The sequence below is a fragment of the Glycine soja genome, chromosome 20 (genome assembly GCF_004193775.1).
Source record: "Glycine soja cultivar W05 chromosome 20, ASM419377v2, whole genome shotgun sequence".
Classification (NCBI taxonomy): Eukaryota; Viridiplantae; Streptophyta; class Magnoliopsida; order Fabales; family Fabaceae; genus Glycine; species Glycine soja.
This window is the reverse complement of record NC_041021.1, coordinates 40976425-40992391: the sequence shown is the minus strand read 5'-3', so window position 1 is coordinate 40992391 and position 15967 is coordinate 40976425. Positions and strand designations below refer to the sequence as shown.

Below are 15967 nucleotides of genomic sequence, written 5' to 3'. Positions count from 1 at the left end.
GCAGTGCTTGAAGTAAGTGGGTTGCTACCTTTTATAATTGCTATAATATTGTTCGTGTGGGGTTTTGAAGGTGAAGTTCAATATAAAATGATTGGGTGGACAGGACAGCATGTGTAAAAAGGAAAAAAAGTTGAGTTTGGGAGTGAATTAAATGAAAGGAAATAAGTGCAAGTGCGTTGGGCTAATATTATCGTAACTATATTTCTGAAAAAGAGTAGCTAGCATGATATATATAAATTATATTACATAATCACCCTTCAACTCCAACTACAAAGATTATAAAGAAAGATATATATAAAAAAGAAAAGATTACAAAGAAAGCAGATGCATCTGCTACCCCGCATTGCCACTCTTTGTTTTGCTAAAAAACATGGGTTCTTTTCATTTTTTCCTTCTGCTCCTAACTTTCTTTTCTCTCTTTGTTCACACCTCTCCCTCCCCTATCATCCAAGCAGCTATCGATCAAGGTACCAAAGCCTACTATAACTGCACAAGGAACAGCACTTTTGCTGCCTATAGCTCTTACCGTTCTAACGTCAAAACACTTCTAGATTTTCTCTCCTCCAATAGCACCAACAATGCCAGATTCTACAACACTACAGTTTCTAGCAAAGACACTGTTTACGGTAGCTTCCTATGTAGAATAGACACCACTCCAAAACACTGCCAAGAATGCGTGACACAAGCTGCCAAACTCATATCATCGCTTTGCAAAAATGCTACAGAGGCTATAGTATGGTACCAAGTATGCTATGTGCGCTACTCCGATCGTCGTTTCTTCTCCACCGTGGAGGAGAGTCCTAAACTCTCCTTTATGAATGATAAAGATTATGTGGGTAACGTTGGGCTCTTCAACAACATTGTGTGGGATATGATGAACGATTTGAGAAGTGAAGCAGCAAGTGCTGCTAATAAATCGGCTGATAAGTCTGTGAACATCATTGATAATGAAAAGGTATATGGCTACGCTTGGTGCCTCCCATATCTGTCCAAAGAGAACTGCAGCTGGTGTCTTAGCGATGCCATAGCAGAAATTCCAACTGGTTGCTGCAGAGGAAAATCTGGGGGAACAATAATATATCCCAGTTGTGGTGTTAGATACGAATCATATCAATTCCATAAGGCACAAATCAGGGGTGGTTCGGTGACGCCGCCGCCACTTCCCAGTAGTCCTTCCCCTTTTGCTTCACCAGGTTAGGTAGCTATTATTGTTTCTCATTTTGCATTTTTTTTATTCGTAGGAATCAAAGATAAATGCAAAAGAGTTTAGAACAACTCATGCACCATGTTCTCAATCTTAATAGAAATGATCCTTGGAAATCCATGTGCTCATCTATATACCTAGAGAGATAGAAGAGAAAAATGTGTAGATGTGATACATAATTATGATGTAACGGGTGTCAAGAGGTGTTTAGAAAGTCGCGGGTGTCCATAGAGTAGAAATGATTACTTGATTAGTATTGTTTTAATTTTGTTACTATTTCATAGACAACGAGAGACCCAGACGCACCAATGATTTTGTCAAAACAGTAGGGTCAGATCATGAGATTATATCGATCACTCATGTCATGCTATTCCCCACTTATCATGTTACTATCGTCCAATGACTTTATCTGGCAAAAGATATATCTTCTACAACAACTGGAATGCATTGAGAACGTACCCTGACAAGTCAAGTTGAAAAAGTATCCCGCTGTCTGTCTGCCATTCATTTTGCTTGTTACTGTCGAACCAAGATCTATTTTCTTTCCCTTCATCATTCAACAGAAATTGCTCAAAATATAATTAATATTAGTAATCCCACTAGTTATGAGAAATATATTGTTTAGCTATACTGCCTGAATGTCATCTTGTATTTCTGGCTGCAGAGTAGTAATGACGTAAGGTATTGATATTCATGCAGGGAAAAGAAAACAAAAGACACTAACAATAATTGTGATTGTAGTTCCAATTGTTGTTTCACTGGTGCTTCTATCTTTGGGCTGCTGCTGCTTTTTACATAGAAAAGCAACAAAGAATCAACATGATATTCTCAAAGAAAACTGTAATGTGAAAAAAAAAAAATACTCGTTTTTTCGCTATCTCAAAAAGCATTTCCTTTAGCCAAATAACTTAGAGAATTCAAATTTGTTTGCTGCAGTTGGGAATGACAGTACCACTCTGGAAACCTTGCGATTTGAATTAGCCAAAATTGAAGCTGCTACAAACAGATTTGCTAAAGAAAACATGATAGGCAAAGGCGGATTTGGAGAGGTTTATAGGGTAAATATATTAGCTACTACCGTATGAGAAGAGAATATCAATGTTGTCTACTTATTTACCATATTTATTATTAATTTCTATGTTTTTCAGGGTATTCTTTTGGATGGGCAAGAAATAGCAGTGAAGAGGCTTACTGGAAGCTCCCGGCAAGGAGCAGTGGAGTTTAAAAACGAGGTTCAGGTTATAGCAAAGCTTCAACACAGAAATTTAGTAAGGTTACTAGGATTTTGCTTAGAAGATGATGAAAAGATACTTATTTATGAGTATGTGCCAAACAAGAGCCTTGACTATTTTTTATTGGGTATGGTACTTCTAAACTATATTTAGTATTAGACATCAAACAAGAGATGTATCTTGAAAAATGAATAACCTTTATGAATCCATTCTGATTTGAACCAAATAAATGACCATTCAAGATAATTTGACATTTTTTCTAGATGCCAAGAAGAGAAGACTACTATCTTGGTCTGAACGTCAAAAGATCATTATAGGAATTGCTCGAGGAATTCTATATCTACATGAGGATTCTTGTCTCAAAATAATACATCGTGATTTAAAACCTAGTAATGTTTTGCTAGACAGTAATATGATTCCCAAAATATCAGATTTTGGCATGGCTAGAATTGTTGCTGCAGATCAAATTGAAGAAAGTACGGGCAGAATTGTAGGGACATAGTAAGTTATTCATCCCTTTCTCACATGTCTTGTTTTACCTAACATTCATAGTCATTAACGCTAAATATGAACAAATTGTCGTGTTTTAATTACATACAGTGGTTATATGTCCCCCGAGTATGCAATGCATGGACAATTTTCTGTGAAGTCCGATGTGTTTAGTTTTGGAGTCATGGTTCTAGAGATTATTAATGGAAAGAGGAAAGGTTGTTCTTCTGAATCAGATGGTATTGATGACATCCGGAGACATGTGAGTACAAAATTTATTCTATTTCTATTCTGTAAAGGAAAAAATATATGGAGTTGAGAGTATCATTTGAGTTATTGACACATGGAGATTGTAGGCTTGGACGAAATGGACAGAGCAAACACCATTGGAACTATTGGATCCTAACATAGGAGGACCATATTCCCGAGAAGAAGTCATCAAATGCATACACATTGGTCTGTTATGCGTTCAAGAAGATCCAAATGATAGACCTACAATGGCAACTGTTGTGTTTTACCTCAACAGCCCTTCAATCAACTTGCCTCCCCCTCGTGAACCAGGATATTTTAAGCGCGATAGAATACAAGACAACAAGACGACCCACAAAGAATTGGATAATATCAGTGATTCCATCAACGGAATTTCTTTAACTAATTTCTTTCCTCGTTAATACATTGGTCACAATCTTTGTTGTCTTATCTATTGTCTATGGAATATAGAATTTAACCATAGACATTAAATTGTAACATATATATGCACAAGCACATTTAAATTATACTGTATCAAATGACCAATACATTTACTATATATATAAATATTAATAATCTTAATCATCAATGTTATATTTAGGTGGGTATTCAATCTTGGTAAATGAAACACCAATATAACACTTCTTTTATTTTTAAGTTATATTCATCATCATTATTAATATAATGGATATGAATATAACTTTTTATTATTTTACTAACTCTATAATGTTTAAAAAAAAACTAATGTAGATAAATTATTATTTATATTTGTAGTTATACGACATATTTATTATATAACTAATGCTGATCGATATTTTTAGTTTTATGTTATATTGCCGTCATTATTATTATTTATATATAAGACATTTTTATCCAAAGTGACATTATTTTGAAATGAAAAAAAAGTTCTAAACTACATTGTAAGACATCTTTATGTTTTTTTCTTCTCATTATTAACTAAAAATGTGAAAAATTATAATATAAGAAAGTATACTAAAATAATTTTATATTTAACACGTTTTATGATTGATAGTTATAATATATTTAACATGTTATTATTATTATTATTTATATTTATAATATTAAAGATTGACCGGTCTAAGTTATACTGCTAATGCATATTCAGATATACTTAATTACTAATACTCCAAATTGCGCGCACATGGGATTAATGTTAAATTATCCATCACTTTTCCCTGTAAAATATCAAAATTATTCCCATTGGGTTACAGAGGGGAACTCAACGAAACATATGACCCACATCAATATATAATTATTGACTGGAAAGTGATTTGGAATCGGAATACAGCTTCCAAGAAAATGAAGGCAAAATTTGTTCATACTAAGTACTTTTTGACTCGTGTCGTCTAGCTTCAAACTGCACAAGGAATATATAGTAGTGCTACTGCTACCGAAGATTAACAAACAAATCAAATTAAAATCGATGGCTTCCTTAAAGCTTGTGTACATCTTTACCCTTCTCAGCTTCATCAATTTCGTAACCACTAAAGCACAGCACGGTCGTGGTTATTCATTCCCCGATTGTTCTTCAAGCATAACCACCCCAAACAGCCCCTACCAATTGAACTTGAGGAGACTTCTGTCTTATCTATCTTCCAACGCCACTTCTAGCAGGCAATTCTATAATACCACCGTCACCAGTAGAAACCACTCCGACAGTACTGTCTACGGAATGTTCTGGTGCGGGGGTGACGTCCCCACCCAGCTTTGTAGCGAGTGCGTCGCAAACGCAACCAAATCAATATTCTCAGATCCAGATTCTTATCCAAATTGTTCCTTGTCCACAGATGCGAGGATTTGGTACGACTACTGCATGATTCGCTTCTCAAACAGTTCTTTCTTCTCCACAGTTGACTCAGGACTAATCAGCGCTGGATGCGACCCTTTCGATGTGTCCAACCAGACAAACTGGGTGAGTGTGCTTTCCAAAACGATTAACGAAGCAGCAGATGAGGCAGCGAATTCGACTGTTAAATATGCAACAAAGGAAGCAAGGATATCCGGAGGATTTCAGAGCCTTTACTGTGAGGCACAGTGCACACCTGACCTCTCACCCCAAGATTGTAGAAAATGTCTAAATGTTGCCATAACCTATTCTCAACAGTCCTGTCAAGGCTTCCTGGACTATTATTCTCTCAGCTGTACAATCATGTGCAATTCCTACCCTTTCTATCGCCCCGGTACTGCTCCGGCACCAAAAGGACTCGTTCCAGCTCTCACGAATTCTTCCAATGTTACAGATCACTCACAAGATCCTGCAGCTTATCTTTCCCACAATTGTTCCATAAACAAGATCACCACCGACATCACTTTTCTGTCAAATCTCAAGACACTTCTCTCCTTCTTGTCTTCTAATTCCACCATCAAAACCAGTTTCAAGACCACCGTCAGCACGATCGGTGGCCTCTTCATGTGCCTCGGGGACCTTTCTCTTACCCTTTGCCAGCTTTGTGTCCAAGATGCAATTCAAAGAATATCCTCAGTGTGCCCTTACTCCAAAGAGGCCATCATTTGGTACAATCACTGCTTGCTTCGCTATAACGATACCCCGTCTTACTCCACACTCAACACAAGTAGCCCTTCCTATCGCGACTTCCACACCCTCAATACTACCAAACCCAACCAGCTTCAAAGCTTCTTCACTTGGACTCTGGCCAATACATTATACAAAGTGCAGTATGAGACAGATGACAGTACCATTAAGAATTATGCAAAAAAAGAAGAAAAACTGAATGATCACCAAACCCTCTATACTCTTGCTCAGTGCACGCCAGATCTAGTTAATCACGATTGCCAAGACTGTCTAGAAAACATTTTCAAATACGAAATTCCATGGTGTTGTATGGAAAGTCCAGAGGGACAAGTACTATATCCTAGCTGCTTTATCAAGTTTGGATTGTCCCCATTTTACACAGATGCTTCCCAAGATGAGGCTCGCAGGCCAGCTACAGGTGATGTTCCCTCCGTTTTAAGCATTATTTTGCATGCATATACATCACCTAATTGATTAATTAATTAATTTCAATTTTATTTAAGAATTTCATTTTAATTATTATACTGTTAATCTAAAACTTTTTATACTGATAATCAATTAAAAATAAATATTGATTAATTATTATAAAAGTTTATATTTTTTTCGTATATTATAGTTGATGATTAGATAATAATATAAATTGTTACTCATATTAGTAATATATTAATGTTACGAGAATACGGCACAAAATTAATGTGTTTCATTTTCTGTTAAAAGAAATTTAGTATAAGAGAAAAAAGTTATGTACTAAAATAATTTTATATAATTATTCCATCAATCATAATGTTAATTTTTTTATTTTATTTTTATAATAATTATTTTAAAGTTAAATAATAATGTCAAACGAGTGTCAATATGAAATTATAAAACTTTTAGACACATGAAATGTTTAACCAAAATTTTCAAAAATGAGTTTAGTTTTTATATATAATTAATTTTTTATATTATTAACTAATTAAAAAACATCTTCAATATATTCTTTTTAAATAGTTATTACAAAAATAAATATTTTCTATGATATAAAATAATTTATATTTGAATGATTGTAAAATATATATATTTTTTACATTTGCAACACATTCTAATTAATTTCTTTGAAAATAACTATATATCTAAGATGTGAAACAATAAAGAAATAAAGAACCAAATTTTAGCTTGATTTAGTATGTAAAGATTTTTAAATTATCATCAACCATGAATTGAAATATATGATAAGATTGTTAATTTTATAATAGTTATTTTAAACATTATATATTAGGGTAACTTTTAATTAATTAATAATGTAAAACCGTGTCGAAATTAAACCCAAGAAAAATTTAGGAAGAGAGAAGTCTGACATATTTATTATCAAGAGGTTAGAAAACAAGGTAAAATATATCTGTACTTTATATATTTTGCAATCTTTATTTCATTACTTTTCTATTTTCTTCGTATAGCAGGGCATTTCAACTAATTGTTATCATGCTCATTATCGCTGTCTCAATGACGCGTATTAATTTCTTATGCAGGAAATAAGAAACCTAGGCCACGAACAATTATCTTTATTGTAGTCCCGATCGTTATCTCGACGGTACTCTTTTCCTTTTGCTGCTATTTGTTGCGAGGGATAAAAAGAAGAAAAGATAATTATAAAACTCCTCTCACAAAAAACTGTACGTATTGTGCTTGTAGTTAAATGTAATTTCAATTTATAATTATTAATTTGTAAATTTTAAGAAATTTAATTTTCATGTTTAATTCAACAAACTAAACACTTTTTTTTGTCTAGTTGTTCCGGAAAGTATCACTTTAGAAGGGTTGCAATTTGATTTAACTACCGTTAAAGTAGCAACAAATAATTTTTCGCACGAGAATAAGATTGGTAAAGGTGGATTTGGAGTCGTTTATAAGGTGAGAAATGTGATTTTTTTTTTCTTTTTGATCATGTTTTCAAGAGAAACAAATAATGATTTATATATTTTTCAGGGTACTCTTTGTGATGGACGACAAATAGCTGTAAAGAGACTTTCAACAAGTTCTAAGCAAGGCTCAATTGAGTTTGAAAATGAGATTTTATTAATAGCCAAGCTACAACATAAAAATCTTGTGACTTTTATAGGTTTTTGCTCAGAAGAACAAGAAAAAATTCTTATTTACGAATACCTACCAAATGGGAGCCTTGATTACCTTTTATTTGGTTAGATATTTTTTACCTTAAACTTTTTTAATTATTTCAAGAAATTTATACATTATGTATGCTTTTTAGTACACCATATATCTTAATAATTCAAGTTATTAACAAACAAACTATGTTTCAATTGATTTTTCCACTCATTTACAAACTTTTGTAGGTACTAGGCAACAAAAGTTAAGTTGGCAAGAGCGTTACAAAATTATAAGAGGAACTGCTTCGGGAATTCTTTACTTGCATGAATATTCTCGATTAAAAGTTATACATCGTGATCTCAAACCTAGTAATGTTTTATTAGATGAAAATATGAATCCAAAATTATCAGATTTTGGCATGGCTAAAATTGTTGAAATGGATCAAGATTGTGGAAATACCAATAGAATTGCAGGAACATAGTAAGTTTTTCTCATCTATTTATTTTAGTCTTGATCTCACTTTTTTATATGTTATGTATTAGCTAGCTAACATACAATTATTTTTTTTAGTGGTTATATGTCACCAGAATATGCAATGTTTGGACAATTTTCGGAGAAGTCAGATGTTTTTAGTTTTGGTGTCATGATTCTTGAGATTATTACAGGAAAAAAGAATGTAAAATTTAACGAATTAGACAATATTGAAGAAGGTCTTATAGGTTATGTAAGTCTCCCACTATAGACTTTATATATATATATATATATATATATATATATATATATATATATATTGAAATGGACTTTTGTTTAGCGAAATGTTATAATATTTATTTTGATAAATCTACTATTGCAGGTTTGGAGACGATGGAAGGATCAAGAACCATTAAGCATCTTGGATTCACACATAAAAGAAAGTTATTCACAAATGGAAGTTCTTAAATGCATTCATATTGGCTTATTATGTGTTCAGGAAGATCCAAATATTAGACCTACAATGACAACGGTTATTTCATATCTTAATAATCACTCACTTGAATTGCCATCTCCACAAGAACCAGCATTTTTTTGGCACAGGCTTAGAGTGGATCAAGGGATAGCTATGCCACAAGAATCAAGTTCTAATCAAGTGGCCAACGGTTTCACACTATTCTCTATCAATGAAATGTCCATGAGTAATTTTTATCCTCGATAGTTCGTTAATTCTTTATTTGACAATGCTACCTACTTATGTTTCAAATGTATAATAAACTTTTGTTGGCACTTGTATATTTTGGTAAAGATTGGATTATGATTTTTTTTTTATAGTGCTATTATTTTCAAGTCTAAAGTTATTTGGTTTGTTAGATTATGTAAGGTCCATCCTAAGATTCTAATTAGAAAGAATCCCATATATTTTTAGCAAACATTTAAAGTTAATTAGTATTGAGATGAAGGAGTATAATTCTTTCTGAATTTTGTTTGTTAAGTGACTTATTAACATCACATGATTCAATTTTGCCATCTCGACAAGAACCAGCATTTTTCTTGCACAGACATGGATTGAATCAAGAGATAATTGCACAACAATTAATTAGGTTCCAGTCAAGCTGCCACACTATTCTCTATCAATGATCGATATGTCTACTAGTAATTTTTATCCACAATAACTCATTAATTTCTTTTTTCATAATACTGTATACTTTTGTCTCTAATGTATATAATAATAATTGGATTACAAGTTTTTTATAATGCAATTTTTTGCAATATTTTCTAATGAGAATCTTAGAATGATCCTTAAATAATCTAACAAAGCAAAACAAATGTGGGCCGTAAAAAAAGTGTAAAGGAGCATGAATGCTTTATATGTGAGTAATTTAATACTCAATGTTGACAAACTTCAATTAATTAAGGGTACAAACAAGTGTGTGAATCAAATGTTCAAGCATAATATTGAATGTATAATAATAATAATTGGATTATAAGTTTTTTTATAATGTATTTTTGAATTAATATTTTCTAATGAGAATCTTAGAATGATCCTTAAATACTTTAACTAAGCAAAGAAATTTGGGCTCTAAAACAAAAGTGTAAAGGATCATGAATGCATTATATATATGTGATTATTTGCATACTCATTGACAAATTTCAATTAAGGGTATAAACAAGTGTGTGACTCAAATGACATTAAATTATTCAAACTTAATTAATGATTTTAAGTTTATATTTTGGCATAAACACATTAATTAAAACGAGAAAAGAAAGTTTAACCTGCATAATATATTTATTTGCCATAAACATGACATTACCACAAAAAGACATTTAACAGCTTAGTAAAAAAATCGTTTAACATCAATTTGGAACGGATGTTGTATTTAATAATGTAAAAAGTCAAATATTATCAATATCAATTTTAAAAACTAATGTGTAAATGTATCTCTGCATCGGTTGTTTCTAAAATTGATGTTGAAAGTATGTAAAAATTTATAAATATTCCAATTATCATATGGATTGTGATCTTAATTGATGTAAAAAGATATTTAAAAAAAAATATATGACTTGTTCTCTTTATGTTCTTCCCTCTACCCACATCCTGATGGATGGACATGACATGGCAGAACTCAAAGCGCACTTGTAAAAACAATGAATTTTTTTATAAAAAAAATTACACAAATTTTCCCAACCAGTACACTACCATGAGTTGTTTTTTGGTCTAGAATTTACTGCATCCCCCAAAGAAAATTCCATCATACAAATTACAGATTGTAGAATATTCTTTTGAATGCAATTAATTAATAACATAATAGAATAATCATTTTTTTTTGTAATAAAGAAAAAACAAATACATTCATCCACCAAAGCAGCGTAGAATATGGAAGATAAATTCATGGATGATTTGATGATCGATGAAAGGTAAATTTAGTAAAGAATTTAAAAAATTATATCAACTTACTAAGAGTAATACGCCTTGCGTGAATTGCATATATAGAGCATTCCATCTTCAAACAAGTGAATCAGATATTCCTCAGCTGCCTGTGGTATGGTTATATAAAAATCCCTCTATTAAGATTATAAATATGATTGAATCAACTTTTTGGATTAAATGCTTTTGACAGTAGTATTCTTTTTATAAAGATTTTAATTACAAATTTTTCTTACGAAAATGGAAAATGTTGATTTGGCATTCACGAGCTATGTGTACGTGTGTGAATTCTGAAAAAGAAGTATGCAATTAAAGATTGACGGGTCTAAGTTTTACAGCTAATGCATACACTTAATTAAAATACTCCATATTGCGCGCGCATGGGATTAATGTTAAATTATCCGTCACTTTTTTCGATTCCCTGTAAAATATTAAAATCGCATGAAAATTTATTCCCAATGGGTTACAATGGGGAACTCAAAGAAACATATCCACAGCAAGCATATGAACGGATCGAAAAATTAAATGCTGGGAATAGATAGAGCTTAACGTCCATATATGCTTATTGAATGGAAAGTGATTTGGAACTGGAATACAGCTTCCAAGAAAATGAAGGAAAATTTTGTTTACTAAGTGCTTTTTGACTTGTGTCGTCTAGCTTCAAGCTTTAAGTACAGTCCATTGCCATGGCAAACTCCACAATGACATGGCATAGTAGTGCTACTGCTATCTAGCTAAGATTAATTAACAAACAAGTCCATGGCTTCCTTAAAGCATGTCTACATCTTTACCCTAGTCAGCTTCATCAATTTTAAGGAGTGAAGAAAAGCGTTTTTGGAAGTACCACTTTTGTTCAGAAAGCTAAGCCTGACCCTTACCACTCCAAACAGCGCCTTCCAAATGAAAACTTGAGGAGCCTTCTCTCTTATCTATCTTCCAACGCCACTGCTATCAAGCAATTCTACAACACCACCGTCGCCGGTAGAAACCACTCCGACACTGTCTACGGAATGTTCTTCTGCTGGGGTGACGTCCCCCCTCTCACCTCTATAGCGACTGCGTCGCAAACGCAACCAAAGAAACACACGAAATGCACGTATTGTGATTGTAGTTAAAGAAAATTTCAGTTCATAATTTTTAATGAGTAAATTTTAAGAAACTTTCAAATTTGATTTAACCAATTAATTTTTTTTGTCTAGTTGGTCAGAAAATTATCACTTTAGAAGGGTTGTAATTTGATTTGACTACAATTAAAGCAGCGACAAATAATTTTTCTTACGAAAAAATTAAAAAAAAAAGTTCAGTTCTTTCTCTTGCTTTTGATATTGTATCTTCAACAAAATATTAACAACTAAGAAACGTTACATTTACACTAATATTTTGTGCATTATGCAAATATTATAAAGAGAAAAAATATTATAGCAAACGCCACTATTATAATAATGCCATTCTTTTATTAATATGAAAAATTAAATTGATTGAAGTTTTGAAATTAAAGAAAATTATGAAAATAAAATATTTGAATAACAACATATCAATTTTGATTGAGAATGAGTTCAATTTTGATTCAATATTAGTGTATTTTTTACATTATTAATTAATTAAAAATCATCTTAAATATGAATTTTAAAGTAATTATTAAAAAATTAATAATTTTATCATATTATAAATAATTTATCATAGTATAAAAAACATTTACATTATTATCATATTTTGTTAAATTCTTTAGAAATTACTATATTTCTAGGCTGTGGAGTAAGAAAGAAGTAATGAAACAAATACTATATATATCTCTATCTTTAAATATAAGATACTTTTATTAATTTTGTATGTACGTTTTAATATGATTTTTTTTTTCATGTTAGTATTTTTCAAAAATATCTTTATGGATCGAAAAAAAAAGACTAACACATCTTAATTAGGTAAAATATAATTAAATCGAAATAGAGATGACGAGTCCAATAATTTAAGATAATTTTAGAAAAATAATATAAATTACTAATAAATTTAGTATTACTAACTAAATCAACTAACTTTTAAAAAAATATGAATTAATTTAAAAAATCTTATAGTTAGGTACATAAGTATTATTAATTAGGTGTGGTACTTATGATCCCTTAGGTGGTGTTTGTTTTTGTTCTTTTGTCTGCTTGGGTTTTTGATCTGCTAGATCCGTGGGATCGCTTTGTGTTGATCTGTTTTTTTTTTGGTAATGAATATATTCATCTTTTTCAAAAAAAAAAAATTAGGTGTGGTAATTATGCTTTTTGTAAGAAATAAAATGGAATTCAATTAGAATGATTTAATTGTGTATTTTTTTTAATTCTACCATCCATGATGAATTGTGATGTATGATAAGATTCATAGGTTTAATAATAATAATAATAATAATAATAATAATAATAATAATAATGTGATATTGAGGATAGCTTCTAAATTGACTGACAATATTGTAGAAAAATTTAATCAACAACATATCAAAATTCAATCCAAAAGAAAAATTTACGGATAGAGAAGTTTGTCTCATTTAATATCGATAAGTATTATAAGTTTTTTGAGATAATATATAATGATACTAACACCGAAACAGGCATGTGAACAAATGTGGTTGATTTTAAAGAATAACTCATTTTATAAAAAAGATTTAAAACATGAGATATAATATATATACGCGTAGTGTTGATCAACCAGTCAAACTATAGGCTCTGTGTTCAAACTAAGGAACCTTCCCCACCTTTTAAACTACAGGTAAACCATTAACGCATAAGCAAGTCTTATTCATTCATTGACAATTATAAAAATAATAACACTCAGTTTCAGTTATATATATATATATATATATATATTAATATAAATACTATATTTATTTCGTATCATTTTTTCAATTGGAGAGCGGGTTTTTTCTGGGATATAGAAGATATACATGTGCAGTTGACCAGTCAAATTATAGGTTCGATCTTTATTCAAACTAAATTACTTTTCCTACTTTGATACTTTTAAATAAGAGGAGGATAAGTGGTACACATTGAAATGAGTGTTGTTGATTTTTTAATTCAATTTAATTAAATTGTTAGATCGGATTGAATTAGGTTTATTTTTTTTACTTTGTCAACTCAATCCAATCTAATTTTAATTTTGTTGGATTGAATTAAATTATATCATTAAAAAAAAATCACCTCTTCCAAATTTTAAGAAAAATTTAAAAAATTGTCAAGTGTTATTATCTTAAAATAAGCATAAATCATGTATTATTTTTAAAAAGGATATGTGCTTAATTTAAGATTTTTATATTAATTTTAATTATACACAGGTTGAATTAGATTTTGATTGGATTCATAACTCTAAACTTGTCACCCAATTTAATTTTAATGGGATTCATTAAATTTAAATTAATTCATTCTAATTCCTTAATGTAACTCAAACATCTAATTAAATTGAATTTGAATTTGACATATTCACGGATCGGGTACAATCGGCTTACATCCTACTTTTAAATTTCTTGTGGGAAGTCTTCTTGTTGACAAAAAAAAGTCCTGAAATACTATCTTCTTGAATGGGTTGTTTACACTGATTATTCATGTCCCAACATTATTAATTATCCAACAAACACCAAATGAGTGAATGAGCGTGTCGACATGTTGTTACTCATTCACCTTTTCATTCTGGGCTTCTTCAATTTTTCCACAACAACCGAAGCTACTGACCTTAACAGTAACTACTTGAATCATAGCTGTTCAAGCAACAAAACCTTCACTCCAAACAGTGCCTACCAATCTAACCTCCAAACCCTCCTCGCATCCCTATCTTCTCACGCCACCACTGCACAATTCTACAACACCACAGCGGGTGGTGGAGACGTCGGTGAAACCATTTATGGCTCCTTCATGTGCCGTGGCGATGTCACCAACCACACGTGCCAAGAATGCTTTAAAACTGCAACCCAACAAATAACCCTAAGGTGTCCCCACTCCAAAGAGGCCTTAATTTGGTACCACGAATGTTTGGTTCGCTATTCCAACCGTTGTTTTTTCTCCACCGTGGAAGAGTGGCCTAGGTTTAGCTTCATGGATTATAACGTAACGAGTTCAACAAAGGAAGAAGGAAGCTATGGGTTCTGGTTGTTATCCAAAACGTTGAGTGATGCAGTGGGTGAGGCTGCGAATGCTGGTCCTGCGGGCACCATGAAATTTGCAACAAAGAACGCAACCTTGTCTGGGGCCCAGGAAGTTTATACTCTTGTTCAGTGCACGCCAGATCTATCAAGCCAAGATTGCAGTAAGTGTTTGGGTGATATCATGAGAGATATCCCCTTGTGTTGTCTTGGAAGGATAGGAGGAATGGTTCTATATCCAAGCTGCACTTTGATGTTTGGGTTAAGACATTTCTACAGAGACGTCGTTGCTCTTATTGGTTCTAATGGAACACAAGAATCAGAACCTTCAGGTAATGTTCTCCTGTCTCCACTTCTCCGGTCAAGGTTCCTACAATTAATTAATACCTATTCTTTATCTTGCTCATCTATCAGCATCATTAGGATAAGAAAAAGAAAAAGCACTCGTTTTCGTCCATTCAATTTAAGTGCTTGCTAGCTTTATTAATTTGTCTTTTATACATTTTGTTTCTTAAATTAGTTATGTAGTAGTACTATATACTCTTTTTTTAATATTTTGGTATAGGTACTATATACTATTTAAATAATAATAATAATAATAATAATAATAATAATAATAATAATAATTATTATTATTATTATTATTATTTAAAAGTTCTATAATTAAATTGAAACATTAAAGATTTAAAATATTGTTATATTCGTCTTCAGAAAGAATGAAATAAATTGTGACAAGAAATCCTTTGCTAAATGAATGGATGACTGAATAAATTATCTTTCAATGATTGATTCAGTAACAACATATCTAAAGAAATATAGTGATTGATAAAAATAAATTTACAAGAGACTAAATTGTTGGTTAAAATTTTAAGGTGTCAGGTAATATATATAAGACATATATGGAGAACTGATTTTTCACTAGCTTTGACAATGAAAGGAAATGATTTTTTTTATTTTGTAAAAAAGAGATGCGAGATTTACATAAAATAATCCGCAAATTATTACCATACATTTATTTTCTTGTTATCTTTGTCTTTATTTTTTACTAGATAGTGCACTTGTGTGATACACAGATAAATTTGGAGTGGAAATTTTTATATTATATAAAAAATTATATTAATAATTTTATATATTATTAAAAATA

General features: G+C 31.1%; 3 protein-coding genes across 5 annotated transcripts; all 3 read left to right on the top strand.

Annotated features, from left to right (window-relative positions):
• Positions 1-300: 300 nt before the first annotated feature.
• Positions 301-3759, top strand: LOC114403836 (putative receptor-like protein kinase At4g00960). 2 transcript variants are annotated; one of them, XM_028367024.1, is made up of 7 exons: positions 302-1193; positions 1904-2044; positions 2141-2262; positions 2353-2563; positions 2700-2937; positions 3037-3187; positions 3282-3759. In XM_028367024.1, the coding sequence occupies exons 1-7, from the start codon at positions 371-373 to the stop codon at positions 3594-3596; spliced, it is 2001 nt and encodes a 666-aa protein (XP_028222825.1). In that variant the 5' UTR covers positions 302-370; the 3' UTR covers positions 3597-3759. The 2 variants fall into 2 exon arrangements, with proteins under 2 accessions (XP_028222826.1, XP_028222825.1); XM_028367025.1 differs by lacking the exon at positions 1904-2044 and having other exon boundaries at positions 301-1193.
• Positions 3760-4527: 768 nt separating this feature from the next.
• LOC114403833 (cysteine-rich receptor-like protein kinase 10) lies at positions 4528-9229 on the top strand. 2 transcript variants are annotated; one of them, XM_028367023.1, is made up of 7 exons: positions 4530-6146; positions 7237-7380; positions 7497-7618; positions 7694-7904; positions 8059-8293; positions 8384-8537; positions 8667-9229. In XM_028367023.1, the coding sequence occupies exons 1-7, from the start codon at positions 4619-4621 to the stop codon at positions 9003-9005; spliced, it is 2733 nt and encodes a 910-aa protein (XP_028222824.1). In that variant the 5' UTR covers positions 4530-4618; the 3' UTR covers positions 9006-9229. The 2 variants fall into 2 exon arrangements, with proteins under 2 accessions (XP_028222823.1, XP_028222824.1); XM_028367022.1 differs by having other exon boundaries at positions 4528-6146; positions 7497-7904.
• A 4941-nt stretch (positions 9230-14170) lies between these two features.
• On the top strand, positions 14171-15577 carry LOC114402117 (putative cysteine-rich receptor-like protein kinase 9). The gene is made up of 2 exons (XM_028364641.1): positions 14171-15189; positions 15535-15577. Exons 1-2 carry the CDS (start codon positions 14348-14350, stop codon positions 15575-15577), a joined length of 885 nt encoding a protein of 294 aa, XP_028220442.1. The 5' UTR covers positions 14171-14347.
• Positions 15578-15967: the final 390 nt, after the last annotated feature.